General features: G+C 36.6%; 3 protein-coding genes across 3 annotated transcripts; all 3 read left to right on the top strand.

Moving 5' to 3' along the window:
* The first annotated feature begins 482 nt into the window (after positions 1 to 482).
* Positions 483 to 3,315, top strand: LOC131795236 (protein FAM72A). The gene is made up of 4 exons (XM_059112799.2): positions 483 to 715; positions 808 to 885; positions 985 to 1,109; positions 2,091 to 3,315. The coding sequence occupies exons 1-4, from the start codon at positions 561 to 563 to the stop codon at positions 2,183 to 2,185; spliced, it is 453 nt and encodes a 150-aa protein (XP_058968782.1). The 5' UTR covers positions 483 to 560; the 3' UTR covers positions 2,186 to 3,315.
* Positions 3,316 to 8,961: 5,646 nt separating this feature from the next.
* Positions 8,962 to 9,273, top strand: LOC131795245 (histone H4). The gene has a single exon (XM_059112808.1). The coding sequence runs from the start codon at positions 8,962 to 8,964 to the stop codon at positions 9,271 to 9,273; it is 312 nt and encodes a 103-aa protein (XP_058968791.1).
* Positions 9,274 to 10,551: 1,278 nt separating this feature from the next.
* On the top strand, positions 10,552 to 12,120 carry LOC131795214 (melanocortin receptor 5-like). The gene has a single exon (XM_059112781.2). It carries the CDS (start codon positions 10,656 to 10,658, stop codon positions 11,628 to 11,630), a length of 975 nt encoding a protein of 324 aa, XP_058968764.2. The 5' UTR covers positions 10,552 to 10,655; the 3' UTR covers positions 11,631 to 12,120.
* The last annotated feature ends 452 nt before the right edge of the window (positions 12,121 to 12,572 follow it).

The raw sequence follows: 12,572 nt of genomic DNA, 5'->3' as shown, positions 1-12,572 counted from the left end.
TGCTGCGGAAATGCGGTCAATTAATTTTATTCAAGTCAAAACAAACTGAAAACAGTCAGCAAAGGTAATTTAAAATTTCGGGGCTGTTTCAGAGCAATTTTTTTGTCTTTTTCGTCTTTTGGGCCTAGTAAAATTGTATAATTCAAATTGAATCGCAAAATTTTATTCTGGAAAAATTTAACTTAGTGCTGATGGCAGTGAAACAACAGCTGTGTGAGCTATCTTTTTTTCCTTGCATGTCATGATGGAGAATTGTCTTTGGACGTGACATTTGCACAGATCAGACAGACCAATTCACAGATTTCATAAGTTAAAAGAATATCATTCCCGTTCGTAACTTGAGAGAATTTTGTTAATTTAGTTTCAGAGTCTTGTGATTTAAAAATTTAAAGGCCAATTAAGGCGTGAACGTCACCTGGCAACAGCCAATCAGAGCAAAGTACTAGCCAACAACTGGAAGTATTAAGGCTGTTTTTTAAAGAACGGCCATTTTGACGCGACATCGCTCAACGAACGCTTTCGCTCAAAACGAAACGGAAAAGAGACGCTTTAGTTGTAAAATGTCGAGAAGGATTCATCCCGCATTTCAGAGTAAAACAGTGGTAAAATTGGAGTGTAAATATTGCGAGAGAAGCATTTGTGCCCGCGGAATGAGAGCACTTCTGCTGGCCGACACGAAAGTAGAGTTGTACTCGACGGACTTACCTCCTGAAAAGTGAGCAAAGTGTATTTTGACGCGGAAAATTACGTCTCTCCTATCCTTTGTAGCTTTGTTGCATTACTTAACGCTTTTTCACTTTTTTCCAGCTCCATTCAGTTAATAGGAACAGATTACTCCACACAAAACTGTGAATGTCGGATCAAAGATGTTGCCTGTCTCGGGTGGTAAGTGTTGACTGGTTTTCACGCTGAATTGGCTTTACATTTATTGAGCACATCCCTTTTAGTTATGTTCTCTAAATAGAGTATTTTTGTTTGTACCAGTGGAAATGTCGTTGGATATCATGTAACACTTCCATGCCAGTCTTGCATTCGATCCTGCAATAACGGCCATTTTTGGATGTTTCACTCCAATGCGGTTCATCCCCTGGAAAGACTCGATCAAACAGGTATGGAAACGAAAGCATCGATACGGAAAGCTTCCGTTAACTTTTCTCGGCATAAGGATGTTATTTAAAAGTTATGTTACTCAAACATGTGGAACACCCATCTCAAACAGCTGATGTCTAGCAAAAGGTGTTCCAACTGGTTTTGTTATGGATTAAAATCTGTTTGCTTTAATTTGAAATGTAAGCAAAATCCATTAAATGATGTGGCTTGATTGAAGCTCTTTCCTTTGACGTCAATTCTTTTTTCGAATATGGCCTTTCGTTTGTTCGAATAATTTGTATTGAGGCTTTCCAAACAATTTTCACTTTCGAGGAACAAAAATAAATATTAGCAAAAACAATGTTAATCCGTGACTGTAACCTCCCGTGGTCATCCATTGTCATCTGCAGACAATTGAAACTCAAAGTTTCTAACTAAACTAGATAAAGTTTCTCTGAAATATAAAATATATGAATATTTTCGGAAAAGTAACTTTTTCACAACACTTTGAAGGCTGCGTCATGTTGTTTGTTCATGCAATGCGTCACTTAAGGTCTCGGTAATGTTGTGGACAGTTAAGGAATTTTGTAAGTGTGAAAGGTCGTGATCTAATGGGCAGAAATTGATAGAATTTCTCTGATGAATAAAACTAAGATTTTGTAGCATGTTATCATTTTGGTTTACATGCCTCGAAACTATTCTTCACAATTGAAGGTCTACAAGACAATTCAATTAAGTCGTGGGATAACAGTTTCAACTCGATAAGTTTGAGTATTCTCAAATAAGGAGAAGTTACATGTTAATCACTTTTGGCAGTGAAAGGGTTAGATGCATATGAACCCCATGGAGTGTTTTGCCTAAGAACAGAACACAATAACCCATCTAGGACTGAAACCCTGATCCTAAATTCAGCATGCTGACTGCAAGGTCACTGTATCTTTCATCATACAATTAGACATTGTTGGTTGAAGTCATGATTGAAGTTTATTTCTTTCTTGTAGGAGTTCAGATCATGCTCTGGGGATCTCTCCCTAACTGCAAAGAAGACCAGGAAATGAGTGATGACGACCTCATGATGGAGGAGTGCTTGAGATGAATTTATAGAAATTGAGTATTTTATAAAATGTAACTAACAGAAAAGTAATATTTATATCTCATAGGAGACAAAATCAGTGTAAATATGGTTATGTTGTATAGTGACAGTGATATGCTTCAGTTGCACGAATTCTTGCAGGGTGATATCAGTAAAGAGCATTTTCAATTGTTATCTTGTAAGATCCCTGTGCACATTGCAAGAGCTGATCTAGCAATGATTCAAACATTTATTTCTAAGAATAGTGCTGTTACAATTTGGCCACTAGACGTGATCTGCTATTCATGAAAGTTCATGTGATTGTCCATGTGACATGAAAATATCACGACCGTAGGTCCAGGTCTATCAGTTGTGTAATTTGCCACAATTTTAAAAGTTACCTACTACTTATGGCAGGGTGACAGATTTTGGAAAGGTAGCTTTTGTAATATGGTAAAAATGATGATAAATGCAAGGAGTTCAAAATGCTATCATTAACAAACCTAAATAAGCTGTTGGCAGTTTTATTTTACCTGTCTTTCAGGCAATGTAATTTCATAATTGAAGTGAGTTGGTGAATCCCAAAATGTCAGATTTATTTGACTGAATTCACATGTGTTTATTTTGCTGCTGTTTAATTGTTGGTTTAATTTAATGTTAAAGATAGTGATTAAACATAAAAACTCATTTCTTTGTCTTAAGAATTTTAGTCCATCTTTGTAGCTGTTGTGATTTCCAAGGAATTTAAGCATTTCTTTAGATGCAAAAAAGGTTTATTTTAAGATTTAATGACTTTGACATTCACCACTTGTTTCTGGAAGTTTATTTAAGTTTGAGATCAGGCTGAGATGTCATAACATATACATTTAAGGTTTGGTCTGTGCATTTGATAAATAAGGTCACTGGTTGATTTGAAACATGCACAGTTTCATTATTATGCATGCTAAAGAGTGAATATTTTCTTAGAACATTAACAGATTTTTTCACAAATGATTAGTTATTTGAAAATCCCAACTCATTTGTGGTTGGTCTAAGTACGGGTTATTAAATTTACTCTTTTGTTATGAGAAAAGCAAAGTTTGTAGTTAGTTGTACTTAGGAAGTAACTGACTATTGACCAGTACCAAATAAATAATTTTAATTGTTAATATTCAGTAATAGTTGCAGTTTTTTGTATGTCTGGTCTGCAGGTGTAAGTCACCCCCAACCCCTTAAAAATTGGCTGAATTATCTTTGTTGGGGATTCAACATAGTTTTTAAGGGTGGTGGAAAACCTGGAAAGTCCTTATTTTGACTTTTTCCAGGACTGGAAAGTTGTGGATAAAAACTACAGATCCTGGAAAGTTCCCAAAATCTGCTCCACTCAAGCAATAAAGTTTTCAGAATTTTAAATGATAGGAAATGTACTGTAGACCATAAGGAGAAATGATTTTGAAATCTTGGGGATGAAAAGGTTTAAGGTGAAATTTTTAGTCCAAGAAAAATCCATATGAGTCCTGGAAAAGTCCTCAAAATTTTATTCTGAAAAAGGATGTGAACCCTAATTCAAAATAACTCAAAGAACAGACTTCATTTTTTTTCCTAGCAAGGGAGACATAATATTTCTTTATGTGGATTTTGTGCCTTCCTCCCCTCATGAGAGTCTAACCCTTTCTGCTCAACCTACACTTGTATACACTCACCATTACCCCTTAATTCCCAAGATCTTAATTTTTAATTATCCCCTCTAGCTTCTCCTCATTCCCTTGTAAATTAGTTTTGAGAATTTGGTGATAGATCAAGAAAACAAATTCTACTTGTCTAAGTTTGAGTATTTTCATTACAAGTTTGGTAGATAACATAGGGATCTTATGGGGAGAAGTCACATTTTAATCACCTGGGAGTTAAAGGATGAAAGCCATTGAAAACATGCCACTGCTTCTACAAGCCATTGACAAAAGGACTTGCATATTATTTTTTATCTTCATCATGAACACAGAGATGGTTTAAATGTACCCTATTTTGCTGATCACCGAAAAACCTTCAGAATGATTCTATATTCATGGTCTGATTATTTTTCAAATCAAATGAAAATAAACCAGTCTGACCTCAGTTGTTCTCAAAAAATAAAGGACAAGTCTTGCAGATTACATCAAGTTAAGGCATTCACATGCTGACACTCATTAGCTCCTAAGATCTAATTCACAATTCTGTCTGATTACTATACATTTCCATGTAATTTATACAGGATAATTTGGTCTTTCATCAAAGTGACACCTTAAGTGATAAAATTGTCCCCTCTCCAAATCTGTTAGTAAGACAATACAGAATATGATTGCTAAGAGAAGTGACATGTTAAAAACTTCTTTAAAAATGACACAAGTGACATGTTTAAAAAAGCAACGCTGTTCTCTCTCTGTTCATCCTTCAAATTACTCTTTTTGTGTGAATCTCGGTGGCCCTGTGATCCTGTACAATAAAGTGACAACTAGAGATAAATCTGTCTTTTGAACAAAGAAGAATATGATTTTATCAGCCAATCTTCCTACTAGAGCCCTTTAAGATCTATCTAAGATACAAAAACATCAGCCTTCATTTGACAATTAAATATGCTTACATATTTTAATGCAGACATTTACTGTAAAACAAATATGTCCAGTCTGTAAAAACAGCAAACCACTTTCATCTTGAATTGATTTTTAACCATACATAGAAGGTTAACCATATTGAAGGTAAGATTAGAAAGATTGGGGAATAACCACTTCATATTTCCTTGGGGCATAGTTGATCATTTGACACATTTAGATTGAATTGCATGCAAGCATAAATATCTTATGGGTTATGATTATCAGAATAATTATAAAGTTTGGTTTAGATTGAATTGCATGCAAGCATAAATATCTTATGGATTATGATTATCAGAATAATTATACAGTTCAGTTTACTTCATTCTGTGTTTTCATAGATGCACATCTTTTGTGCTTACATCACAGCAAGGCTAGAAATAATTATATTAATGGGCGATACTCTCATTTAACCCTTTAAGTCCCAGAAGTGATCAACATGAAACTTCTCCCTATAACATCCTTAAATTACTCAGCAAACAGGGAATGAGAATATTCAAACTTATCAGGTAGCAGTTGTTGTCTTGATCATACATCAAATTCTCATAACTGATTTACAAGGATATTTGTAGCAGCTAGAGGGGAGAATTAACAAACAGATCTTGGGAGTTAAAGGGTTAACTACCACTAAGCCAATAAATTTGATTTTGAGTGGACTGGAACTTTTTTTTAATACAAATCAATAGTTTGAAATGATGCTTTTTTCTAGAATTTTTAGCTGCACATATCACAAAACATTTCCTCCAAGTCATAAGCAGGTAGCTCTTGCATCCCGAGGCATGACCATACCCTGTATTCTTCATTCTATCTTCCATACATTCTACAACCTGTTGACAAAGAGAATTCCTTTAATAATCAAGAGCTTTTTTAAGATGGTGATCATTGCCTTTAATCTCCTGACCAAATGCACACCTTGGGGGTGATATTGAAAGTGGCAACAAAATTCTTCTCACCTGTAGATGTCAAAGGTTTAAATTTTCACTGCTGTTCGTTTTATGAAATAAAAAACTCAATGAATGTAAGAAATCTGCATCTGCTAGATGGGTCAAACATTCAAAGTAAATAAACCCATGCAAATACAAAATTAATTCATTATTCCGCATGAATCCTTCATCAATGGTCAGAATAAAAACTATCATCCATAATAAATAATTTTCTTAATATTGGAATTGATGTCAAGGGTTATGTAAGTAATGGTTAAAATAACCTTAGTGGTAACTGATCTCTGAAACACAAGTGTTCTTCATGTCAAAAAAGAGGAGAGCAAATTGCGCAACTTTGACAGATCAGACAAACACAAATTCAAAACTTGTGAGTAAAATGCAAACATAGGTTTACTAAATTGTATCTTCACTCAATATTATCAATGGTCTTGGAAAATACAGTGACAGCAGTCCATAGAATTTTGTAACAACTGCATGATCCCATATCAAATGGAGAGGATGTAGTGTATATTTGACCTGCTTAGTCTCAAAACATACAACTTCTATAAAATAATTTGAGGCATAATTTAAATACTAAAAGGTCCATAACTATAATATTTGGGGATAAAGGTAATTTTCATGTTATCAATCAGCAAAGTATATTTCACTTTTTTTATGATTGCATAAATTAGGGTTAGGCAGTTTTATAATAATTTTCACAACATACGCGTGACAAAAGTCAACATAGATGTTTTCAATGTAAAAAAAGATATTACTGAACGAAATCCTACAAAATCAGGCCTAATGCTACCATATATGACGAAAGAGGGAACGAGTAAAATTCGGATCAGCATATACGGACCTGTCAATAAGCTATTTCTTGATCAAACAGATGAGTACTTAACAGATTTACAATTTACTGCTACAATAAACCTCAAAGATGGAAGTTCCTGGATCCGCGATTGAGATACACAAAATACTGTCCTAACTTTTTCTAGCTATGCATGTAAGACGCACCACAAGTTAGGAATTCCCCTAAAACACACAAGGTATGTCTTTGTAACATTCTAAGTTTACAAACAGGTTGTTGAACCGTTCATGGGGATTCTGTGGTTCCGAGTATGAATTTTTAAGACTAATAACTTCTATAAACACTAGTTCTGGATTTCTTCAGCAAAATGCTATGACTCCTTCTTGATCCCATGCGTGTTTATTCCATTTTCCAGAATTTCTCCTCCGGAAAATTGATTATCTTGCATAGATCCGCTCGACAAAGATGTGACAGCTGTTAAAAGTAGCGCTTGGTTACCATCGCTGTTTGAGTTCGTAAACTGTACATTTATTTCTGAAGGTACTGAAATTCCTCCGTTTGCGAAGAGCGACCTTAAAACGTTCAATTCTTTCTGTAGTAAAGAAACCTTACTACGTAAATCTTCGTTTTCTTTCGTTAAATCTGTAACCCTCCGTCTGGTTTCCTCGATTCGTTCTTTAGCTTTCATGCGACTTTTCCTCACAGCAATATTATTTCTTTCTCGCTTTTTCACGTAATCGTCGTCCACAGATTTCTCCCCAGGACGTTTCTCTGCTTTTGAAGTTTTCGTGTCTATATTCTCCGTTGATGGCTCCATTTTTCCTCGACAACCTCTACACGATCTGTTCCTCCAAACGGCTGGAGTTATTTAACTTTGATTACCTAATCCCCTCAAAAAAAGTTCGAAGCTTGCGCAATAAGTTTATCGATTGCGCAAGCGAGCCATGCGTGGTGAGTATTACGCATATTTTTCTTTTATGACGCTGAAGTCCTTGCTCGAAGGCTCAAAAACCGCGTAAAGGTGTGGCTGGGGGTCTGGTGAGGGTGGAGAACCTAATCAAATGGCCCACAATGCAACACCGAATGGAATAGTACAAAACGAAACCGCAGTTTTTTTGGGTAAAGAAAGAAAATCAAAGGGTTTTTGGTGGTAAAACATAACAGAAAAGCGAAAGCCTTGAAAACATATAGGTTTAGTCTAGAAAACGACGACGTTTCGACGTCGTTTGCTAACGTCATTGTCGAGTTAAGATAAAACACAAGATGTGCATTCAGGAAGAATTTCTTCGAGGCATGAATGCAAAAGTACAATAAAGCAAAGATAAAATATTCATTTCAAGAAGAAGAACAAAATATCCCAGTAGAGTGAGGTATTTGCACGTGGCGTCACGCGAAAGACGGCGTCGACAAAATCTGCACCGGGCCGGATCGGATCACGGACAGGTTCACGGAATAGATCATAGACCGGATCACAGACAGGGTCACGGACTGGATCGTGGACCAGATCATGAACCGGATCACGGATAGGATCATGGATCGAAAAGCGGATATTTTGCACGTGATCCGATCCGTGATCCGGTCTGTGATCTGATCTGGTTCGATCCTGGTTTTTTCGACGCCGCGTAAAAAGTTTAGCAAGAACAGGAGTGCTTTTGAGAATTCAACTTCGGTTTCAATTTCCTAAGGAAGAGCATTTCAAAATATCAGACATACAAACTTCGACATTTCAACAATAACAGGGTTATTGAATGATTTCTGTAAATAAATTACAAGAACTTTTTTCAAACGTGCTTCGAATTGTATTGATGTGTATTTTTAGAGACAGACTTGTCTCAGGAGCACAAGTTGATTGTATAGTATCAAAAAACATGGCGAGAAAGGAATTGATTGCTTTGGCTCAGACACCAAATTAAATACAAACATTTTATGTCCACGGTCAGCTCTCCCTGCGATTTTTTTTCTTTTAAAGTGCCTTTGAGTATTCACCATTTTGGTTAAATTTATTTTTTATTTTTACTAGCTTTTGAAATTTATGAATTCTTATAGTTAGTAGCCTGGCGAGAGGAATTCGTTCGAACAATACTTTGACAAAATAACTGCCATAACTAAGCAGGCAACACCTCTTGATTAATTAAAGGCACCCGATGGAATTTTTAGCACTTGAAAATAAAAAAAATAAAAATACAATAATTACGTTGAAGTTCGTGGAGGCAGACATCATTTTGAAAAGAGAAGCACGAAAAAATATCGCATTAGTGACAGAACCAATGCAGGGAGTGCGTTGATTGGTTATAAGACTTGTTCTACAGAATTGAACCAATCAGTTAGAGTCCAATTTGAAAGACAATGCAACAGGGGTATAAAACACAGGAAAATTATTCTAAGTTCCGCTAAATCTTGAACATACGTTCTTCTGGAAATTCAGAGCACGTCCTTCACGAAAAATCGAGTTATTTGAATAAGATGTCCGGTCGCGGTAAAGGAGGAAAAGGTTTGGGTAAGGGAGGTGCGAAACGTCACAGAAAAATCCTACGAGACAACATTCAGGGCATAACTAAGCCGGCCATAAGACGTTTGGCCAGGAGAGGTGGTGTGAAGCGCATTTCAGGTCTCATTTATGAAGAAACTCGCGGAGTTCTCAAAGTTTTCCTCGAAAACGTTATACGCGACGCGGTGACATACACTGAACACGCCAAGCGCAAGACGGTGACCGCCATGGACGTTGTATACGCGCTGAAACGACAAGGACGCACGCTGTACGGCTTTGGGGGCTGAAGAAAGAAGAACTGACATGACAGAGAAACTGTAGAGTTAGCAAGCGTGTAAAAGAAAAGACTGAAATTTTTATTTTAGCTTCCAGCAGGACTGCAAGCTCTTAATTATGTTTTACTTTTGTGTACATTATTCATTTTCTAGTTTGAAATTATTTCTCGTTTGAAATAATGTACTGTGTAACGTCCCATTACTTCCACAAGTGATAGCTGTTTAATTTTGTTTCTTTTGTATCTGTTTACCTATTGTTGCCTATTTTTTTGTACTTGTAGCAATACTTAATGTTGTACAAATAATGCAGAGAGAATTAAATCGCTTCTTTTGTTTGTACATTTGTTTGTAGTCCATGTTTAGTTTACCGCGCCTCATTTGCATCTGTGAGGGGACTAGGGCGAGGTGATTGTGGTGTGTAGCATGAAAACCTAAGGGAACCATGTTTAGAATATTCAAACGCATTTTAGAATAAAGCAGGTTCCACATGCGTGTCGAAAGAACAGAACCAATTTAATCCACACGGGCGATTGGAACATTAGTTAACATCACAATTAGCGAATGAGAACCCGAAACTGTAAAAGGCTCGGAATAACCCGAATGATGCTTTTTGCGCCATTCACTCTGGCGAAAAGCTAACGCTCGAAACGACAGTTTTAAAATACATTATTAACTCAGACTCTAAATTCAGTAGCCTGCGAGCTAATATTATCTCGTACTCAGATCCTACGGTTTAATTGTGACGGAAATGTAAGTTACAACCGCTTGGCCGTGAAAGGGGTGGGCACGAGACTATCTACGAGCAAACCTTCTCTACCCATGAGAAGGCCTGAAACGAATCGGGGAGAGGTCTGCCGGGTTATCTGGCACCACTTGCCGATCTCTAGCTGACTGCCCTTTGCAGGACTATAGAGAACTGGCTGCCATTGCAATTGCCATTGCCACGAGGCAGCTAAGGATCATATGAATATTACAAAGACTTATGGGATAATCAGGTAAATAAATTTTATCGTGGCAACCAAAATCCTCCGACCCCCAAACCACCCTGTTCTGCGATACACACTGATCGGTCCGTGACCAAGCTACTTATTTTTTCAAAGTTTGTTTTAAAATTATAGAACATGAACGAGAAATTAAACGAGCTCCACAAACTTACAGTTACGCGTGTTAAGCGAATGGATGTAATCAAGTAAGACTCATAATTATTGTCTTTTAATTTCCCATCTCAGCACCTGCCGCAACCATCTGCCGCGATCCAAGGACTGTTTACTTCAACGTTGAATGACGGAGGGTACTATCGTTGTTATCCTCAGTAAGGTTTGTGAGAAGTTGGCCTGTTGAAATATCGCAAACCATTCACTATTTGTCCGAAATAGTGGCTCCTAGCGAAAATCATGAACAAGTTGTATTGTAACCAGTCTTCGAAATTTTTTCCCATATTCACTGAACTTGAAGATCTTCGTTCGACTTGTATCGCCAACTGTGTCTTTAACATTTTTCTTACTTACACCGCCTTCATGTTGAATATTGTGACACTCTACGCCATATACAAAACTTCAACAATGCCAAACACTTTGAAAACTCTGCTGCTAAGTCTCGCCTTCTCGGATGCTGCTGTTGGTTTGTTTAGTCAACCAATATACACTTTCTTTCTGATCAACTGGCTTCGACTAGACAATCCTAGCTGTAACGCTAAACAAGTGCGGACGATTTCAAATACTTTATTTTCAGGTGCTTCGTTCCTTGGTGTTGTGGCTGTAAGTGTAGACAGGTTCTTAGCTATTCATCTTCATCTCAGATACCAGGAGCTTGTGACTCACAGGCGTGTTGTTATTGTTGTAATTGGCATATGGGTGTATAGTGCATTTCTTTCTTTAATAATATTGTGGGAGCTTCATAGTACTCGGGATCTTATACGTACGATAAGTGCTGCTTTCGGTTTTATTATTACACTCGTGGTGTACATCAGGATATATCAAACAGTACGACGGCACAAGAATCAGATTCAGTCCATGCAAATACGAAACGAAGCTCAGTCTGAGGAGATAAAAAACTTTAATATCCTCATTAGATCCACAGCTGGCATATTCTACGTATATCTCGTGTTTTTAATTTGTTATTTGCCCTATTTCATTTGCAAGGCTGTTATTCAAATCTATGGTTCGAGTATCGTTTTAAAGAAACTTTATCTTTACTCACTGACTCTCGTGTTCCTAAATTCATCTTTGAACCCTGTAATTTACTGCTGGAAGATGAAACACATTCGACACACTATCATAGACATACTGGGAAAGATGTCTTGGATCAGCAATCGGCCATTTCGGATCAACTACAATCGGTCATCGAATGTCGTTCATATTGATAACTGATCCACTCTGTGTGGCTTAAAAAGACTATGCACGGTAATTGTTTATGACAAAGTGAAATGGGGACAAGCAAGATTGTACATAAACTAAGTTATAAGACCCGGTAGCCAAATAATTGCGTAGTTCCAATTTTAAGTACACAATAAATCGAATAATCTCTGGTGTGGAAGGGCAGGAACTAATTTTGGCAAGAAAGCTGGTTTTGTCATCGATAGATACATACATTGTAATTATGGTTGCAAAGGAGCTAGTATTTACGAGAGAAGAAAAAAATCGATGTTAATCATTAGTTAATGAGGGGATTTAAGACGAAAATGGATTGATCGATATACTTGAAAGTTAAACAAACAACGAAAAGCATCGAGTTTGCCTTAACACTTTTGAGGTAAAATCTTAGTCGAAGCAGAATGCTGCATATGAAAACGAAAACGGAGGTGGCTATAGAGTTATTGATTAGCCCGCAGATGTTTGCAGGTGGTTCTTGATAATACCGTGAGTTTTGCCGGAAAACTTAAAATTAAGTATGTTTTTTCTTGTTATCTCCTTTCGCTTAAATGCAAATAACAGATAGGTTTTGCAACCAACTTGACAATTCTTTACAATTTCAAAACAAATTAATGGGTCAATAAAAGTGAAATGTAGTGAAAACGATACTCTCGTAATAAAAGCGTTCAAAAGTTTATTTGTTCAGATAATCGACGGCTTCAATTTTGGGCAAATCTATGATGATTGCATGGCAATTTGAAAATGTCTTTCAACATCTCGGAGAATATTTGTAACAGCCTCGTTTTCGCCTGGCTTTAAGGAAAAACGGAAGGGTCACATTAAGAGTTTTGATAATTGCATCATACTATCAATACCGTGTCCCTAAATTGATCATCTTAGTCATTCTCATTACCTGCTTGCTTTAAACTTTCTTTAAATTACACATTAATGGGGGAGTTA

The sequence above is a fragment of the Pocillopora verrucosa genome, chromosome 11 (assembly GCF_036669915.1).
Source record: "Pocillopora verrucosa isolate sample1 chromosome 11, ASM3666991v2, whole genome shotgun sequence".
NCBI classification, from domain to species: domain Eukaryota; kingdom Metazoa; phylum Cnidaria; class Anthozoa; order Scleractinia; family Pocilloporidae; genus Pocillopora; species Pocillopora verrucosa.
The sequence above is the reverse complement of the archived record's forward strand: the minus strand, read 5'-3'. Positions and strand labels throughout refer to the sequence as shown.